Source organism: Cynocephalus volans, chromosome 2, assembly GCF_027409185.1.
Source record: "Cynocephalus volans isolate mCynVol1 chromosome 2, mCynVol1.pri, whole genome shotgun sequence".
Taxonomy (NCBI): domain Eukaryota; kingdom Metazoa; phylum Chordata; class Mammalia; order Dermoptera; family Cynocephalidae; genus Cynocephalus; species Cynocephalus volans.
In genome coordinates this window covers 60,319,016-60,338,640 of record NC_084461.1, presented here as the reverse complement: position 1 = coordinate 60,338,640, position 19,625 = coordinate 60,319,016, and the positions used below count along the sequence as shown (strand labels likewise).

The following is a 19,625-nucleotide window of genomic DNA, read 5'->3' as shown; positions in this document are numbered from 1 at the left end:
TTAAAAAAATTAAACATTTGAAAAATGTAATTCACAGCATTAAGTAGACTGCAATAGGTCCTCAGTGAAAGGACCCTGAAGAATTGTTTAAACCCTAATAGTTAGCAGTGCAAAACATACACTTTATCAGACAAAAATAAACTAAAATGTTACTTTTGAAATAAATAACTAACATAGAAAATAAAATGAGGTCATTGTGTACTACTCCGTAGACTTCAGAGTCTGCAGGCAACTTAACGTGACAGAGCACAGCACAGGTGTCACTGAGAAGTTTGCCACATCTGAACACTGGGTGCATTGATCTGCAGCTTGAAACTTGACAACAGTTTTAATCGTGATCTGACTACCTAGGTTCATAGTTCAATAATGACAATGATGGAAAATATCTCTTAATTCTACCTGATGAACCACAGGAGTTGGGAATTCACTTGTTTTCAATGTACTACTAACTTTTTTGTTGTTTTATTTCCCAGAAAAGAAAATCCCAAAGCAAATTTGTGTTAGTGTTCTTTGAACTTAGCTCTTTTACCTCATGGTTGAAGATCTTGAAAGAAGTATGTACTTTCAAAAGCCCTGAAAAGTAGCCTACCACGCCATTCTCCCCCACTCTCAAATAGCACATACTCAGATTTTTATGTTATGGGAATCAAAGGTGGGAGGTATCATCATTCCTGGTAGTTATGGGTTTTTAATAAATATTATTACTGCAATATCAGACTTCAATCTTGCCAGAACTTCAAAAAACATTATTCAATTTTTGTCTTATGAAACACTTAAAAAAAAAAGACTATCACTTGAAAAGTTCCTTTGCATTTTCCTGTAAATGAAAACATTTGTTAAAAAGTTCATCTATGAAAAGTTCTCACATATCTAAAAAAAAAAAAAAAGAATTCTTCTGTACACTTGTTCCCATAATTATGTTGAAATTAATGGAAAATTTAAAAAGCCAATGTAAGACAAAGGAAGGTAAATACTGTACACTTGCTGAAAACCTCTTCTACCATAAGACTCACTGTTTTCCCAGTTCTGATCATAGAAGCCATTTCAATCTTGAACCTGCAGTAGTAAAGAAGCTCTGAAAGGCTCAACTGGTTTGGCTGAGGGGCCACAGGTGCACCGAAGTGGTATTCAACACGCATGACTCAGCAAACTGTTGGACCAATCAGGTCAGCTTCTAGTACCCCCACATGCGCACACACGTGGTCCTTTAACTGGAGTATATCTATAATCCTACACGGATGTTTTATAAACTTGCTGTCTCACATTAAAAAATAAGTGCATCAAGTATCTTTGTACATTCAAGTCACTTCCTAAGGCAAATTGTCTACCGTATGTACTCCCAACTGCTTTGGTATTTGCTTCAGTTAATTGGGGTGGACTTGGGTGTTACCACATGCAGGTTAATTGACTAAAAGTGGATGAAGTGGGTGGACAAATGCTGGGAGCATGCCTTAGATCAATCTACTTGTGTTTAAAGAGTCAGAGTTCTGAAGGGGGATCAAACCACTTGAATATCCAGTCCACACGTACTACATTATGTCAGTTTGCAGCCTTCAAACTGAAGGAGCTTAATTAAGGTGTGAAAATCTTACATGCCCTCATAACAAGTTTTGTCCTTTTTGTTTTCTTCCAGCCAAATTAAGACCCTTTTTGATGACTCAGACTGACAAAATGGAAAACTTTGCCTATGCAGACTACAGAATACCTACTGCCTGAGAAAATGCAGACCTAATTATTGGTTATTTTTTTCCTCCTTACCCCACCCTACTCTCTCTTTTTCTCTCTGGGTCTCTCATCAGAACTCTTTACCATTACATTGCCTTCTCTTGCATTCTTTTTCTTTCTCATTCTTTCTGTCTCTCTCTCTCTCCTGCATTCTCTTTATGTGCTTGCTCTCGCTCGCTTGCTCGCTCTCTATCTCTCTCACTCTCTCTTTCTCTCTCTAAGACAAATGCCTCTACCTAGCAGAAGTCAGTTGGGTTCGCCAGTGCATGGTTTCCAAATGTTCAGCAGAGATGAACTGGGGTAGGTAATTTTGCAGTAACTTGAACCCTATGTGGGAATACTGTTACTTCCCTTAGCAATCAGCAAAAACTGAGAAAAATTAGTGACTTGCATCACCATGACACAGTATAGCATTTGGCAGGTCATTGTTCAGCAACTTAATTAGACGAATTGGCTTTTTAGAAAAGGTGGTTTCAAATTGAAGAATTTCTGGAAACAAAGTTCAAATCCTGTGGCGTGGCTGGCCTTGGTTTTTACAGCTCAATCTTGCATGCAGGGAAGGATTCATCTTGCATAACCACTGTGCTGCTGCTTGCCAAAACCATGATGTTGAGGTCTTGCTGTTTCTCATGGGTCTCTTGGTACCATTCCCTCATCACTTCTGAGTCATGAGTTGGGATCAGAGTCACCTGCAGGAGTTGAGAAAATAGCTGTTAAAGGGCAGAGACAGAAACCAGGTGGAAAAGAGAACAACTTCTAATATTGGTTAGAAGAAGGGGAACTAAAGGAAAATTTTCTCTTTTCCTCAAGAAATACAAAAGATTTCTCAACTTATATTTTCTAAGAACCAGAATAAAGCTGCCAAAAAAACCAAAAAAAAAACCCTACTTTTTCCTGGGGAGAGTTGAAGGCTGGAACCAAAAGCAATTAATGACTTGTCAATTAGTTCAACTACCTTCACTGTCAGCTTTTCAACTCTCCAGTGTTAAGAGAATTGCTTTACTTAAGATGTAATTTCCTGTATTTCCTTTAACACAACTGGTAAGTTTTACATAAAAGATATTACATATTTAATTCAAGAAGTTTTAGTTATTATTGCATCTCAAAGCCCTCAGAACCCACTCATCGTCTGTACCACTGTCCTGAGAACAAAGATTTGTATCTTTAATTTGTGTGTGTGGTTGTGGATGGAGTGGAGTGGGTAGGTAATGCTTGAATAATAAAAATTCCATCTAGTATTCATTAAGAAGCCAATGGATGCTTCTCATTAGATTTCATATGATTAAATAACAAGTAATTTCTATTTAATATTATGCAAACAGTTTACTAAGTGATTCTGTACAGAACCACAACTAAAACTTAAATAAGCAAAGATCACAGCTGAATTAATAAGGGTCATTCATGGCCAGACATAAAGTTTGGGAGTTGGGAATGTCCTGCTGGGGACCATTTACAGCAATGCTCCTACTGTGGGATTTCACATGGACAGCTGATTTTCTAAGTGGCCATATTTCTAGATTTGGTCTACTTGTAAAACACAAAGGAGTGAAGACAATTCTTCAGCAGCTCTCACATGGAAATATGACCACTTTGATTCACACACATTCTTGGTGTACTGGTGGGAAGGGCAATTAATCTTGGGCCCATTTTGCAAATAAATGAATTATGCCTTAGGCAAGGTGGCTTTCTCCAAGGCCATGTTTGTTGTTGCTGCTAAGAATACTATTTCAGACTATCTTCCATGTGTTAAAGCGACTATATCCTCAGGATATTTCATGTGTGACGGACTCATAAGGCACAATGGATCCATAATCATAAAGGTGCCTCTTTAAACTTACACCTCTGCCTCTGGCCTCAGCTCAATCTGCAGTGCAGACACTGTTCTGGAGCTCTTACCTGCATGTTGCTGCCCCACTGAGCCTTCCCTTCCAACAAGGCATCCAGGACAGCCCGGCTGGGCTCCTCAGCAGCAGGGTCATTCCCACTCACCACGTAGTAGGACGACCTCACTCTCTTGAAAAATTCAACATCAACATTCTTACTATTGCTGTGATTGGGAATATAGCACAGGTCCAAATACACAGGGAGGCCTGGAGGCACACCTGAGGCCTTGGCTGTCTTGGTGGTTCCTTGTCCTTTAGTAAATAAACAAAGACAAAGCAAGGGTCACAGCACTGTGAAGAGACCCACACATCCAGTACACCTTCCTTCCTCACCCACAAGCAGGTCCTCCAGGACACACAAAGAGGGGACAGCATTTCCACCTCCCTGGTAACTTGTAGCAGGCATTTAACACTAGCAATTTGAGAAAATATAACAGTTGTTTACCATGTCAGTAGGAGAGATGAAACAGGAGGGAAATAGGAGGGTTTCCATTTGTGAACAACTCATTAGGAAGTAGGAAGAGTTTCAAGGTCTCTCCAGAAGATCGAATGAGAGAGCAATACCCTTCCTAGAGGACCTACTAAGGTGCATCTTAATTTGAAAGGTGATCTAAGAGACAGATTTTAAAAGTCAAAAGGAAGCATCTGCGTTTGGCCAGCCATAATTAACTCATCTTAGTAATCCACTTTAGGGTCTCATTTGATAGCAGTTTTGCCCACAGCTGAATATGATACCCTAACATTTGACCTAGTGAATGTTTCAGATCTTAACCCCATATGACCTCCAAGACCCTCAGCACCTCAACCTCATTCATAAACTGATAAAACACTATATTCTCTCCTTAGCCCAGAACTCTGAAAAGAGATATCTCTCCCTAGACAAGGCTGGACACCAAACTTTGGCAAAGGAAGGTTCAGAAAGAGTAGGCTTTCTCTAACTAATCAAGACATGCTACACTGGGGAAAGGGACATCCTGCAGCCAAAATTCACAGTCTAAATCAGAAAGGCCTGGGAAAAGCAAAGATTCAAATTAACCCCAAACTTTCCTTGCACCTTATTTGATGAGCTGGCTTCCTAACTTGTTCCAGTTAGAAGGTTGAAAGTTTTGGAAACAGTAACAGAACTAGCATTCTAAGGCAGTGGTTCTTCATCCTGACCATGTAATTGGAATCACCTCCGATACTTAATACTGATGCCCAGGCTTCACCCTCGGGTCCGACCTAATTGCACTAGGGGTGGGGCCTGGGCACCACCATCTTTTTAAAGCATCCTAGTTGATTCTATTGTGCAGCTGGTTTGACCACCGCTACAAAGCCATTTAAAACACCAGCTCGATTCTATCTCTATGCTTAATCCTCTTTCCTTTCTGCATGGGATGTTTAAAGACTGTCATCCTAGAGTTAAAACCACCAGTGAATTCCATCAGTTGTCCAGGTTTTGTTTTTTTACGGGGGTAGGGGAGTGGTGTGAATCCACCAAACTGATATTTGAATAAACTGACTTGTTTTACAAATAGACTAACAGGCCAAAATAAATTTGAATGAATCTGAGCTGAAAGCCCTCAAAATATCTATGTGGGGGGTCTCCTAAAGAATTCTGACTTGTAGTAGAAGTCTGTGAGTTACGGTTCTTCTAAAAATTAAATATGTCTACAAATTCCCCTTGTACTCTAAATCACTACCATTAACACCAAATGAATACTGCTCATAGAAACACTAACTGAGGGCACTGTCAAAAGTCAACCCAGACTGTTTTAATAATAATAGTGCAATTTTGCCTTTTTAGAAATCTAAAAGCATTTACAAAGTAAATTAAAGTTAACTCATCTTCTTTTATTACTTTGCCTATAGATAATCTGTCCAAAAAATTTTTTTTAAGAATCAATTGTGTGGGCTAGGGTCTATATGTTTTGAAAAATTCAGTTGATTTTTATCTGTTTGAATGGATTTCATGTTTTCTCTTAAAGTGCAAGTCATTTGTCAACTCTTTCAGACCACGGAGTTAATTATCTGGTGTTTTCTCCAATCACTCTAGGCATGAACAAATTCAGTTTGTTTTCTATGTGCACATAAGAAGACCAAATCTGATGAAAACTGAGTCCTAAAATTGATGCTGGGTATTATTTAACGTAAACATTTGCAGCTATAACTAATATATACTAAAATGCACTCAATTTGAGAGCTATATTTTCCTAATAAATCAAAGAAAAATTTTATTTAAATTATTTTTTGCTTTATATGTCTGCATCAATTTATATTACTTTGTGAACTGTGATCTAAAATCCCTGAATAATTACGTAAAGCAAATAAGTGTATTAATGCAAATCCCTGTGATTGATATGAAGCAACAGAATAAAGCTATACTGCCACAGTTTCATCAAAAACCCAGATCATTGCTGAGAACCTAATAAATCTGGAAATTGGGACCAAAACAGGAATGATCAGAAGTCTGCTTCCGCTGAGTGGGAATTTCAGTCTGAAATAGCATTCTGAGTCTCTGTCTTTGCCGCCGTGGGGTAAGAGGAGGATAACAAAAGAGACTTCAGTGTTTTTCTCTCAGTATGTACTGGGTGCATAATTATGGTATTCATTGGCTGACAAGAAAATAGTGTGCTGCCTTTAATGGGGATGTTATCTCCAACCTGATGATTTTTTTTAATAAAAATTTTATAATTTTCAATTTTAAAATTTGATAACTATTCTTTTTTTTAAAGGACTCTATATATTGGGCCTAGACTGGTTATTCCAGACTTGCCATGGAACCTCTGGCTCTCCCTAGGCTTTTGTGTACTTCTGGCCTGTGTCATCTTAACTTGATTCTGGGGCCAGCATGGTTGAAGCCAGTCTCCCAGAGCTTGAAACACATATGCTTGACTCTGAAAATTTAGAAAAGGGCTGCAGTTACTGTGGTCCAGAATGGTGCAAATCCAGGAATCCTGTCAGGTGAATCACAGCTGCTTTGGGCCACATGCTGAGCTATAAGACTCAAGCCTAAGGACCACACTGCACTGAGATATATACCTTTGGGCAGAAGAGAATAGAAAAGGGGAGGTAAAGCATCTATTTGTGCTCTCTCATCTTCCCAGTTTAGGAAGTCAACTGGAAATACGAGAAGCTCCAGATAAAAGCAGAATTGCTGATGCCCGAGTCACGGGGCTGTCCTCTTCCACCTACCTGCAGTAGCAGTCTTGACTGATTTGGATGTGGACGTGTTGGTGGCATTCTTGGTCTCCTTGTCTTTCTCTTCCCCACGTGTAGCTTTGACCTCAGGGGTAGTGGTGGTTTTCGTTGCTTTTTCCACAGATTCTTTTTTCTTAGGAGAAGCCACTCTGGACACCTTATCTGAGGACTCTTTCAAGGCCCCTGGTTTTGGTGAAGCTGCCAAGGGCTTGGACTTCCCATCACCCTTTTTGACTGGTGAAGAGGACTTGGTCTTCGTGCCTGGCTTTTTGGTTTTGGTTTTCTCTTTCAGGTCTTTCTTCAGAGCTTTGCCCAGGTTCTGCTCAATGGCCAAGGCCTCTGGGTCCACCATGGACACGTCAGGGTGGCGTGGAGAAGGGCTGCGGTCTTGCATGGGGGCTGGAGGTGGGTCCATGTGTCTGTACGTGACAGTTTTGTCTGTGGGGATGGTTTCCGACTCATCTTCAGAGTCGATATTTGCATCAGCTGTGATGGAGGGGCACTCTTCAGTCTCCGGGGGAACATCTGAGTCGGTCTGGGACGGCGCCGACTCGCTGACTGAGGTGGGAGGGGTTTCATCACACTGTCGCCCCTGCTGCTTTCCTCCTGGAGGTGGTGGGGCTCCCCCTGATTGAGTGAGGGGCTTCTCAGACTCTTCAGTGGGCTCGTCACTGGCAAACCACTCGAGAGGATTGGGATTAATGAAGGAGGGTGAAAGCTCTGTCTTGGGATGCTTGTATTCACAGGAGGACACGAGGCATAAATCAACATCCTGGCGAGCTTCTGATGGGGACTTCTTTTCTGCAGAGAAGCATCGGTCAGTCTCATAGGAATACGGAGATGCCTGGGGAGTTCTTGTGATTTTCTCTGTAGTCTCGTAACAGTATGTAGAAGTATCAGGGGGTCCTGTCGTTTTTGGAGATGTCTCATAGGAGTAACTTTCAGACTCAGGGAAACTGGTAATTTTCTCAGTGGTCTCATAAGCGTAGCTGGAGTCCCCAAGTGTGTGGCCACCATCCTCAGAGTCATCATAGCCATTGCTGATGTCATCCAAGAGCCTTCTAGACCTCTCAGTCTTTTCATAGCTGTAACCACTCACTTCGGGGGTCCTGGTCATCTTCTCACTTATCTCATATGAGTACCCACCCTCTTCGAGGGTTCGTGTGGTCTTCTCAGTAATCTCATAGGCATAGCCACCATCTTCGGGGGTCTTGGTGGTTTTCCCAATGGTCTCATAGGAGTAGCCACTGTCACCTGGAGATTTTGTGGTTCTGTCTGTCTTTTCATAGTAATAGCTGCCCATACCTGGGGTTCGGGTGGTTTTCTCATAAGACTCGTAGTCGTAATCTTCTTCATCTGGGGACCCTGTTGTTTTCTCAGACTGTTGATAGGTGTAGCTAAAGTCACCAGGAGTCTTCCCTCCACTCTCCTTCTCCGCACCAGATGTGGTCAAATCTCTATTCAAGGCTAGATGGTGTTGCATTGTATCGAATAACACTGAGGCACGGAAGCCATAGGGCTCTGCGGATGCTGCATCTATTGGTGGAGAAGAGGAGGTGTGGCAAGCTGCTATGCTCTCTTTGACTGCAGAGGTAGAATCTGAAAAACTAGGTGAATATAAAGGAGAGGACTCTCGTGGGGTGAGTGGAGAGATATCAGATTTCGGAGAGAGCTTCTCTCCTTCCAGACTTTGCACTTTTTCAGAGGTGAGTGAGGCATATAAGGATATATCTCTGGGAGGAGCGACATCGGATAAAGTGTCTTCCTGGAGAGGAGAAGCTATCTGAGAAGGGGTATGAGCAGAAGAGGTGGATGGGGAGGCCTCTACCTGAGATACTGAGATGAGCTCAGAAAGATCATTATCTTGGGTGTAGGACGGCTCCTCCATTGGTGGTATCTTATGTGATAAACTGGAGTCCTGCATATCAGGACTGTAGTCCACTTCAGTTGGCCCATTTTCAGTGATGTGAAGCATACTCGCACCCACTGCAGGGTGATCTGGAGACTGTCGACTGAAGTCCATAGCAAGGGAGTGCTCAGGAGATTCTTGGCCAAATTCAATAGACATGGAGGACTGTTCAGATCTGTGATCTTGAACTGGTGTCCTGGATTTCGCTGTTTTAGGGGAGAAGTCTGGTGGAGAAATTGACATTGGTCTTGGGCATTCTTCTTTAGATGGAGACATTTCTGTTTCCTGGAAAGTGGTAGGCGTTTGCACAACAGACACTGAAAGGGAGTCATCTACTTCTGTGGAATGTGGAGAGCCAACCTCAGCATGCAGAGAAGGAGACACGTCATCTGTTGTTGGCTCTGGGAATGAGCTTGTAGCCACAGAGGCTGTGGAGACTGAGGCCACACCCTCCATATGAGAGTATGTGTCTTCTGCTACACCCTCATCAACAGGAGTGGCTGACTTGTCTGAGACAGTGCCTTCAGAAATGGACATCTTGGTGTCTTCTTTAAAAGATCCAAACTGACTGACATCTATTTGTGTTGGAGAAACATCTCCTAATTTCCTTTCATCCAAAGCCAGAGCTGGTTGAGAACTCATCGCTTCAACATCATCAGTTTTCTTTTCTTGACCAAAGTCCTCCTTTATAGGTATAAAGTCTGTACTTTTCCCTTCCTCTTTGTCTTGGTAAAGACCAGTGGAAATCATTTCAGAAACTGGACTTACTTGGTCTGGAGAGCCTTGTTTTCCATTCTTTTCTTCAAAGGGGCTGTCAGTACATCGGCTAGGAGCCTTGCCATCAGCACTTAGAAAACTTTCATATGCAGACTCAGATCCAATTAGGGGAGGGCTGCGTAAAGGAGACAACACTTTCTCAATAGGAGACTCTGAGTCAGGCACAGGCTCATCCATGGGGCTTATGGAAGCCCTTTCACTCTCGTCTTTGGCATCACTGAATTCAAAACTCACTGGAACTGCTGGTGGTTTTTCAATGACTTCGGTAGGGAGGTGACTGGATTTTTCATCAGTGGGAGACTGGTAATAAGGTGTGTGGCCAGCACTGCCAGTCGCAGACTGAGACGGTGACACCACTTCCAGAGTCTTATCCTCAGGACTAGCACAGTGTTCTTCAACTACTTCTTGGGTCACCTCAGGAGACACTGGGACTGCTTCTGCCTCTGTAGACACTTTAATCTCATTGGGTGTTAGAGAGAAGTTCACACTACGTTCCCCCAGGGGGGTCTTTTCTATGGGAGATGGTGGAGATGGACTCGGGGACGGGCTCTTGGATGGGCTAAGTTTCTCATCTGGGACTGCTGAGATGGTATCTTTGATCTCCAACATGGCGCTGGCTTTCACTTCTTTCTCTTCATAGTAAGCATCCCGTAGAACAGATCTGCTGAACTTGTCTTCCTCCATAGACGAGGGTGGCGATATGGTGGAGGCTGACACACTGTAATCCTTGCCATCAGTGGCGTCTGTTTTTGACCCTTCAGATAATCCGTTGAGTGGTGTAACAGCAGGTTTGGAGTATTCCTGAGAATACAACGAAGACTCGTATTTGGTGATGTTGACAAACTCCTGAGATGGGGACTCTGTCTCCTCATTGTTGGTCTCATCGCTCATCACGTCGCGCGGAGTGGACATCTCATCCATTGGGGTGGGCTCACTGGATATCTCAATGGTGGACTGAGTGTAGCCAGAGGTGGCAGTGAATTCCTCGGGCTGGTCTTCTCGATTCTCCTCATCTGAAGCAGTGGCCTCACTCTCTGAGCCTCCAGGTAAAGTCTCATCATGAATCGAAGATGCAGGTTCTCGGCCAGGAGACTGGGCTCCCAAGGCCTTGGTGGACGTGGTAAGGAAGCCATACTGATCCTCCGCACCACTCGCTTCTGCAGCCTTGTCAACCACGGCCATCACGTAGTCTTCAGCTTCAATCTTTCCAGGCTCGTAGTCCTCCTCATCACCCTCCTCAGACTGTTCAGCTTCTCCTTTCTCAACAGCCTCGTCCATGTCTTCTTCTGCTCGGTCGTCCCCACTGGCCACAGACTCCCTCTTGTCCTCGAGGCGCACGTCCGCCTCGGCCTTCGCACTCTCCTCGTCCTCGGTGAGGCTGTGCTTGGAGGTGCTCGCGCACACGTGGTCCTCCCCGTCCTCTTCTGGCTCCTCGGCCTCCTCGGTCTCCGCCTTTTCTTCATAGTCTCCGGTCTCTGAGGACTCTTCAAAACCAGCTCCTTCGTCTTCAAATTTTTCAATGTCATCCGCCCCCTGCTTCTCCACTGGCTCCAGCTCCTCGGGTGTTTGTTCACATTCGCCCTCCCCTTCAGTGGTAGTGATGCCCTCATCAGGGGACTCAGCTGGACCTTTGATGACATCTGTCTCCTTCTGGATGACGTATGCTTCAACCGGCTCTGTTTCCTTCAGTTTTTCTTCGTCTTCAATTAGCTCCAGCTGAGGCTTCATGTCCTTTGTTACATCGACTTCTTCAGCCTTTAATTCTTCAAAGTCCTTGGTTAGATCCTCGGGGGATGACATAAGGGACCTCTCGGCTTCAAGTTCTTTGGCAGGGCCAGTGGCCACTGCTCCAGCTGCTGCCGCCACAGCTGCTATGGTGGCTGCAGTGCTGATGGCTGCGGCCTCTGTGGCCTTGCCTTCCTTCTTGATGACTTTAATTTTCCCCTTCTCCTTTGGCTTCCCAGCAGCAACAGAATCTTTCTTGATGGGCTCTTCCTTCTTGGGTACTTTTGGTTTTAATGCAGCTGGTTTTCTTGCTTCAGATCCAGGAGTAGGTGATTTCTTTGCATCTTTAGGGAGCTTCTTAATTTCTTTTTTAGGTTCCTTTTCTTCCTTTTTAATTTCCTTCTTTTCTTCCTTCTTAACTTCCTTCTTGGCTTCCTTCAGTGGTGTTTCTTTCTTAACCTCTTTCTTGGGTTCTTTTTTCTCTTCTTTCTTGATTTCTTTTTTGACTTCCTTTTTCACCTCTTCTTTTTTTGGTTTTTCCTCCTTCTTGACAGGTGTTTTGTCTTCCTTTTTAGCCACTTCTTTCTTTGGCTTTTCCTTCTCCTCTTTCTTTTCCTCAGATTTTGCCTTTGTTTCCTTTTTCACTGTCTTCTCCTTGGCGACTTTGGGTTTGACATCTGTGGCTTGCTTTTCAGCCACCTCGGCTTTCACTGGAGACTGCTCTTCTTTGCTGGGCACCTCCTTTTCAGTCACTGGAGGTTTGGTCTCTGTTTTTACTGGCTTGTCTTTTTTCACTGTTACCTTTTCTTTGCTTTCAACTTTGGGTGGCTTTTCCACGTGATTAGCTTTTGCAACATCAGGGGTTTCTTCTTTAGACTCTTTGCGCACAGTCTTGCTGGGAAGTGGTTTAGTGGCCGGCTTCAGGCTTTCCCGGCTATCAGCCCTCTGTTTCAGTTTGACTTGTTTCGTGGCAGGAGTAGGCACCTGGCCAGTGAGATCCTTTTGGGTGGCCAATGGCTGCTTCAGGAAGTCTAAGTGTTTGAGCTTTTCCAGGCCGTCCAGGATGTTGTATTGGGTGCTGTTTCCAGGAAACAAGACACGGATGATTTTCTCTGCGGGGTTTGCTGGATGCCACACAATCAAAGATGAGACTGAAGTTAAATAGGAAATTGGGATATCTATTTCTTGACCATTAGGCAGGATTAGTTCAGCCTTGTCTTTGTTGGTGCCAGTCCACTGCTGCATAAAATACTGCATTTCCTTGCTGCTCTTGACTGGGTTAAGCACATACATCTCAAGTTTGCCCACTCCCATTTTTTGGAAAAGAATGACAGGATCAATGGTATTGCCTACACTTCTAAACAGAGGCTCTGGTTTCATGGACAATTTGTTCAGGTACTGGAGAGTGAAGCAAGCTTCCTCTATGCTTCTCTTCATTTTGATGTTTGGATCTGGGTTTTTCAGGTTTTCAGGTACGTTGAGAAATACAACTCCTAAGTCAGGGGAGATGAGGTTTTTCATCCAGTCACTATTTGTGGTGGAGCCCTGGGACTGTTCTTCCTCCAGCTCTGCAATTTTCCGCTGTAGCATGCTGTTTATTCCAGGCAAATTGTCATCCCCAATGTGGGTGAGCAGGATGGAGTCCACTCGGTCCAAGTGTCGGATGAGCTTCCAGAAGCAGGATTTTCTTTCTGATCCTCCGTTGATGAGCATATTGAATCCATTTACTGCAAACAAGGCAGAATCGCCTCTCCCTCCTGGAAAAATGTAACAGCAGGGCTTGGAGAGCTTTAGAAATCCACCTGATGTGGGAGGTTCCAGGATGTCAAAGGGAGATGGGACTTCCACTGATTCTGAGAGATACTCAGTAAACTCAGAAAGTCCTTCCATTTCTGGCAATATAGAAGCTGAGTTGAGTTTAATGTTGATGAAGTCTTGGAGATTGTGTCTGTCAAGATTGGAGTTCTTCCAGTCCCCTTCTTCGGGACAAAACAAGGTTAAGCTGGCTTTGTTGGCAGGATGGGTGGTGCTCAGTAACTCGCCAATCTGAGTTTAAAAAAAGAAAAGAAAGCAAGCAAACATTTAAGTGACTGTTATCACTGATCCATCACCTCCATTTATGACTGCGTATTCTAAGATCATCGGATGTACACAGAGCCAATGTCAGAGACATACTCGTGTAGCAATGGTGGTTGTTTAAATGCTGACATATTTGCATCCCAGAAGGCGAACAGCATCTGTCCTGAGCCCCCAACCATCACCCCTCTCCCTGGCACCTCCCCTGCACCTCCTCCACCATCTGTTCCTGCTCTAGAACTCTACTCCCGTTCTAAGACCAGCGATCATCTAGACGACTGCTGTTTGTGCCACAGCAGTTAGGAAATACTTTAAATATTACCCCTGGGGACTTGCCAAGCATAGATGCCCTTCAAAAAATATTAAACTATCATGGGGGAAAGCTATGTGAGTCATTTCACCACTGATATAAAAAAAATTTTTTTTAAATCAACTAGGCTTGGCAAAAAAAAGAAAAGAAAAGAAAAAGAAAAAAGGCCTGAGTGACATATTAAAGGAATTCAGAAAAAAGTTTGGTGGATTTTTTCCTCCATGGGAGACATGAATTTATGGATTGCCCATTACTACAAAAATTTACTAATTTCTGGAATCAGAGCACAGTGCTTAAAACATGGGTGGTTCGCCCAGCAGATTCTCTGCAAATACAAATGCTTTTATTGAAGCCAAGATGACTAAAGTGGTTGGGTAATTACACAAGCCAATGACCAAATTCATTCCCCATTTGTTCACGTTTAAATCCAAGGTGAGCCACTCTGCTCTCTTACTGCTCCCATTCTTTTCAGGGCAAGCTGGGTGTCAGTGGCTAAGGTCAAATCTGGCTCAAACACATCATTTAGTACTTCCCAAGGATGGGAATGTGGAAAAGCAAATAGGGACCAAAACAGAGAGTGTGGTTTAGTGAGAACACTGTGTTCTTTCTCACTCCATTTTATGTTATGTTAAACATATATATTATGTTTCATGGTCTCAGTCTAACAAATAGTGAGGGAGAATCATGCCATAAATTCCAGTCTTTTTCCCATTTCAGTAAAGCTCATAAATCAGCTCAGAATTTCAACTGATAAGGGCTCTGTGTCCTACATAGTAAATGACAAAGGGGCAAAACAAAGATTTCATATGGTCCAGCATCCCTGGGCCAGCAGGTCTGAACTCTTGCTTTCTAGTATTAGAGTAGTTTCCTCCATCTCGCATAACCTCCTGAATGCTAACATTCTGAGGCCTACTATTGTGTGTATATGTAAGGGCAATTTACGGAATCTGAATTTTCCCATGTTAGATGGTAGTAAAACAGTCATTTTTGTTTTGTTAGCCAATTAGTCCTCAGCATAATATTTTAAGTGAAGGGTCACAAAATAGCAAATAATAAAAACTTTGCTGTTTTCCTCTGACAATTTCACAATCTCTTATAAAAGGGATAAGAATCAATTCCCATTTGGGAAACTAAGAAAACTGACAAAGCAAATGGTAACCATCCTTGGGGGTGCTCAAATTTTTTACTGGGAAAATAAACATGAGCGGTTTCTTGTCCAATAATCAGCCTAGACTCTCATCACTGTCACTCTCGATCTAATTTTCACACAGAACACATGCAAACTGTTCACGTTTTATAATATATTTTAAGGAGCAAACCCAGGATAACTCAAATTGCTAAATTTTTAACAGTGAAATTTAAAAATTAAGTTTAATTCATTTTAATTTTTGAAATTCCACCCTAACTGAGAAGTGGGCAGACAAGGATATAATCCAGCTCTGTGTAGGGGATATTCAATCACTAGCTCTTCTTATGTGACTTGTATAATCTCCAAGTTCAAGGGAAAGGTAAAAAGACTTGAGGAATATCTCGCTACGTTCCATCTTTTCACCTCTACCCAGAGAGTTTCTCTGAAACTCAAGACATGACAAAACAAGGTTGCATAGAATCCTGAGGATCAGAGGTCATGAAAAACAGCCAAGAGGTTGGTAAATATGATGCATGAGGCAAAGCAGAGAAGAAAGCCCGCACTGCTGGGCAGTTGTGTTTTCAGAGAGGGAAATCTGATCCTTCTTAAGAAATAGCAGTATACTGGGCACGATGACACAAGAACACAGGGACAAGGGCTAGAGAGAGCCAGTCATGAAGGACGCAGACGGAACTGGGTAGGGAGGAGGAATAACTACTACATCCTTGGAGCTACACAGCAGAAAGGAAGCACCTGTTTTCCCGCAGACTCGTGGGCCAACAAGCCCATAGAGAGTCAGTGCCTCCAGAGCAAAGACTATGTCTTCAGCCACAGTGGCACTCGATCCATGCTTATTCGATGAATGTCTGGGGATCCAACAGCATTTGCAGTGGCAGGGAAACTTGTGACCGATTCTTACACTTGGAAACTGGGACTTTTAAACCAATCATCATCATAGTAAATGGTAACTATGATAGCCCACTAAAAGTTTCAAGAGAGCAGAAAATACGTCTTCTGTATCTTTGTATCTTAGTTATCTTTTTGCCCCCACACATAATCTGGCTCAATAGACGTTTGCTGAACTGCGCTAAATTTGGCCAATTCAACACATGCTGTCTTCCTGGAGTGGGCTCCTGGGTTGTGACACAAGCCCGCTGATCCTTATCAAATACACTGACTGTTACCCTAGTTCTTACAAAGATGGATGACAGGCATGACTGGGAGAAATACTGCTTTGGGGCAAAGATAATCATTTTTGTTAATTACTTTTTCTGATTAAATGCAGGCATACCAAAGAGAAAGGAAAATATCGGAAATAAATGGCTTTACTGCAGATGATTTTAATACAACAAGATTTGAATTTCTAAACCATGGCCTACTAACTACATTTCCTTTTTTGATTAGGTTACTTGCTTGGCAGACGAGGAAATACAGTAGACGGTGTATCTCTGGGCTTTAGCAAGACATTTAACAGGATATCTGAACAGTGTGATAGCAGAATTAGGCGGATTTGTAGCCAGCCATATACATAGTGCTGCTTAGTGTCAACCTGGAGGGAGGTCAGTGACGGGCTGCCTCAGGGCCCATTTCTGTCCAGTGGAGTATTCACTTGGATGAAAACAGTAAAGATGCGCTTATCAAACCTGTGGACAGCATGAAAATAGAGGCAGAGCGAAATGTAGGATGGCGGAATTAAGATATTTATAAAAGCTCTTCTTCACACGGGATGATGATGACTAAGTCAACTCTAACAGGATGGCATTCTAAAGGGATAAATGTAAGGTCCAATAAACCAGCAGTGTAGAGTACAGGACTGGGAAATGTGGTTTAACAACAATATCCATGGAAAAGACTCAAGGATTTTAGTTGACAGTCAAATGGGTTTAGCATGAAGCTAAAGAAGCTTAAACTTCAAGGCTCCTCACTGGCATGGTCCCTTACCAAATCCCTGTACAAATTGTGGGTTAATAACTGTGTTTTCTTTTTCTTAAAGGGAGCCCCCAAATTATGGAAATTGCAGAGCTTCTCAAAGCCTACATCCGTTCCCCACTGAAACTTAATTTTGCATGGTGATGGTCAAGAGTTACTTTTAGATTTATTTAATGGAAGACTATATTGAAAACTACAGAAGTTGACTCTTACAATCCTAACCTGGTCAAATGACTCCTGTAATATGGTGTTCAGTTTGAGTCATGACATTTTAGAGAAACTAGACCCAAAACAAACTGAAACAAGTATCCCTTGCTGGCTCCTTCTCCTTGGTCTTAACTCTTAAATGCTAGATCTGGCCCCTTTTCTCTTCTTAATGCATTTCTTTCTCTAGATCACTTCATCTGTCTTCTGGGCTTTAATACTATACCTCTAATAGGCTAATGGTTTTGGTAGGTTTGTTTGTTTTGGTGGCTGGCCAGTATGGGGATCTGAACCCTTGACCTTGGTGTTATCAGCACCACACTCGACTGAGTGAGCTAACTGGCCGGCCCGCTAATATGTTAATGGATCCCACATTAATATCTCCAGGCCAGCTCTGAGTTCTCTGAGCTCTGGACTCGTATATCCAATTGTCTGGCAACTCCAAAGCACTAAAATAGGACCAGGACTGAAATCTTGAACTTCCTCCCTACCCGTCCCATCTCCCCTTCTTGACAGAGGAACAGGTTTAAAGGACAGTGACCAGAGAATACAAGAAACTTTTAATATTTCATGAAGAATCATGGGCAGAACTGAAGATGATTAATCTGGAGGGGGAAAAATCGACAGTGTTGGTGACGGGCATCTAGGATACTACAGATGGAAAAGGGATCACATTCCTTCCTTAAAGATAAAATGAGACAAACATGGAAAAAACTTTCAGACAGAGATTCTGAAAAATGCTCCTAGGAGATAAAGACTTCACCACCCCCAGATTTCAGAGAAGGATGGGTTAGCCAGACAGTTGTCCTATCTGTAAGTTCCAGTTTTATAGTTGACATTCAATGATTAAGACTCCAAAAACCTGAAACTCAAAGAGCACTGATAGTTCTATTTTTTAGTTCATTTATTTTTAGCTATTCTTGTGGGGAAAGAAAAAAAAAAGTATCGATTTTGTGTTTCTTAAACTGTGTCTCTGGTTTTTCTTTTATCCAGTCTTTGAAATCGTATGTTTCAAGGACTGGATAAAAGGAACAAAGCTGGACACCAAATGGCCTTTAAAGTCCTTTTGTTACCGAGTCATTCTGCACTCATCCTTTTGCCAAGGCAACAATCGGCAATCATAGCTCCAAAAGGCTGATATGATAACCAATGGTCTGGTCCAGCGATTTTCAATACACTATAGCTGTGGCATCCTTTCTTCAAAGTCCACAATGTAAAAGAGAGAAAGGCTGAGCTTCTTTGGTTGGGGCAGGAGGCAGACAGTGAATTCTATCCACTGTCCTCCCGCCTCCCTCACATTCTCCCACCTCCTGGACACCACTGATCTGGTCTGTTAGGGAAAATCCTAGCGACTCTTTTCCATATGTGTTGAGCACTGCTTTCTCCACTGCTTTCTCCAAGGTATCGGGATGTGGGTTATGGGGACAGCAAAGAGAATATGACAGTCTCTGGCCTTAATGATACCTGCCTGAGTAAGATGAAAATGTGTTCCCTTCAGAACCCACCCCATTGGTTACAAACCCTGGGGAATGTGCCTTTCCACAGAACTCTAGTTCTTCAGTGAAGGCCATTTCTTTTTTTTCTATAACTAGTGGCAAAACTTGACAGTCCATTGTGCTAAAATTCTACCTTCATGGTCTAGTAAAAATGATTTAAGCAGAAACGTTCATCACACCATGCCTTATTTAAAAACAGAGGAAGGGAGATATTATTTGGGATCCAGACAGATGAACTGTGATCCCCTCTTATTTAAAATCTTGGCAATGACAAACACTTCTTTTCACATATCTCCTTTGTTTGGTTTTACAGCAAAAAAGACAAATCAATGTCCTGGGTAGAAACCAACCACTAGAAACTAACTGCAGAACTGCACAAGAATGCAGAAAGGTACTTGTGTGCATATAAATGAGCCTACAAGCAGGCCACTTACGTGCTCACCATGTCACTGGGCCACTTCCAGGCCTCTGCAGCTCTCTCTCTTCCCTAGGACATGATGCTGGTAGTGTGTGTGACCTCTGAGCTACCAAATGCTCAACTGCTCCAGGGTACGACATGAGCATGGGAACACAATCTTACAGAAGATCTGACCTTATAGTGATCCCACACCAATTTCAGGGCAGTAGGCAGTGAGAATTATAGCTCTAGCTTTGGAATTTCATTGCAATCGAACAGTGGTTTACTGGCCTTTACTATGTGTGGGTGTAGTGAATACCAAGAGAATGAGACATGGAACCTGAATTCCCACAGCCTTGGAGGAAGACAGGGCCAACGCTTTCATTTGGAAATGGTAAAGATTTACAAACTGTGAGTAGGCCCTGAAGACTCTCAGGAAGGAGCCAACTGACTGCCCGGGGGTCCCTTTCTCGCTGTGGGGAGCCAGTGCTATGTGCTTCACCATGCAGATGACACCGCACTTTCTGAGAGCTGGGGATTCAAACGCTAAGCAAAACGTTTCACAGTTTTATATTGCCCCACCCCCCCAATGGGTGGACAGTGAAAATCGTTATGTTTTCTGACCAGTGTTTTTACAGAAGCCTCCAGGTGAGCCAGATGAAGCTGGGCAGTTTGCTTACAGTTCTTGCCAGTGATGACAAGTACACAGAGATGCCTCTATGAAGCACAGGCCTAAGGAAGATGGGATGCAGAAAGACACATGGCCCTTCGCAGTGCCCATGAGACTGAGAAGCTGCCACCTCAGGACGACAGTTTTAAACAGATGTGGTAACTCTTCTTGTCAGTGCCCTCAATCTCACCACTTAGAAATCTGTCATCAGCTAT

General features: G+C 43.0%; 1 protein-coding gene across 1 annotated transcript in view; it reads right to left on the bottom strand.

Annotated features, from left to right (window-relative positions):
- Window positions 1-2,133: 2,133 nt before the first annotated feature.
- MAP1B (microtubule associated protein 1B) overlaps window positions 2,134-19,625 on the bottom strand; it is a 93,454-nt gene continuing 75,962 nt past the window's right edge. Inside the window, exons 5-7 of the mRNA XM_063088219.1 lie at window positions 6,783-13,245; window positions 3,622-3,860; window positions 2,134-2,414 (exon numbers count right to left, since the gene is read on the bottom strand). Of these exons, the coding sequence (XP_062944289.1) occupies window positions 2,259-2,414; window positions 3,622-3,860; window positions 6,783-13,245 (6,858 nt within the window). The 3' untranslated portion in view covers window positions 2,134-2,258. The remainder of the gene's footprint in view (window positions 2,415-3,621; window positions 3,861-6,782; window positions 13,246-19,625) is intronic.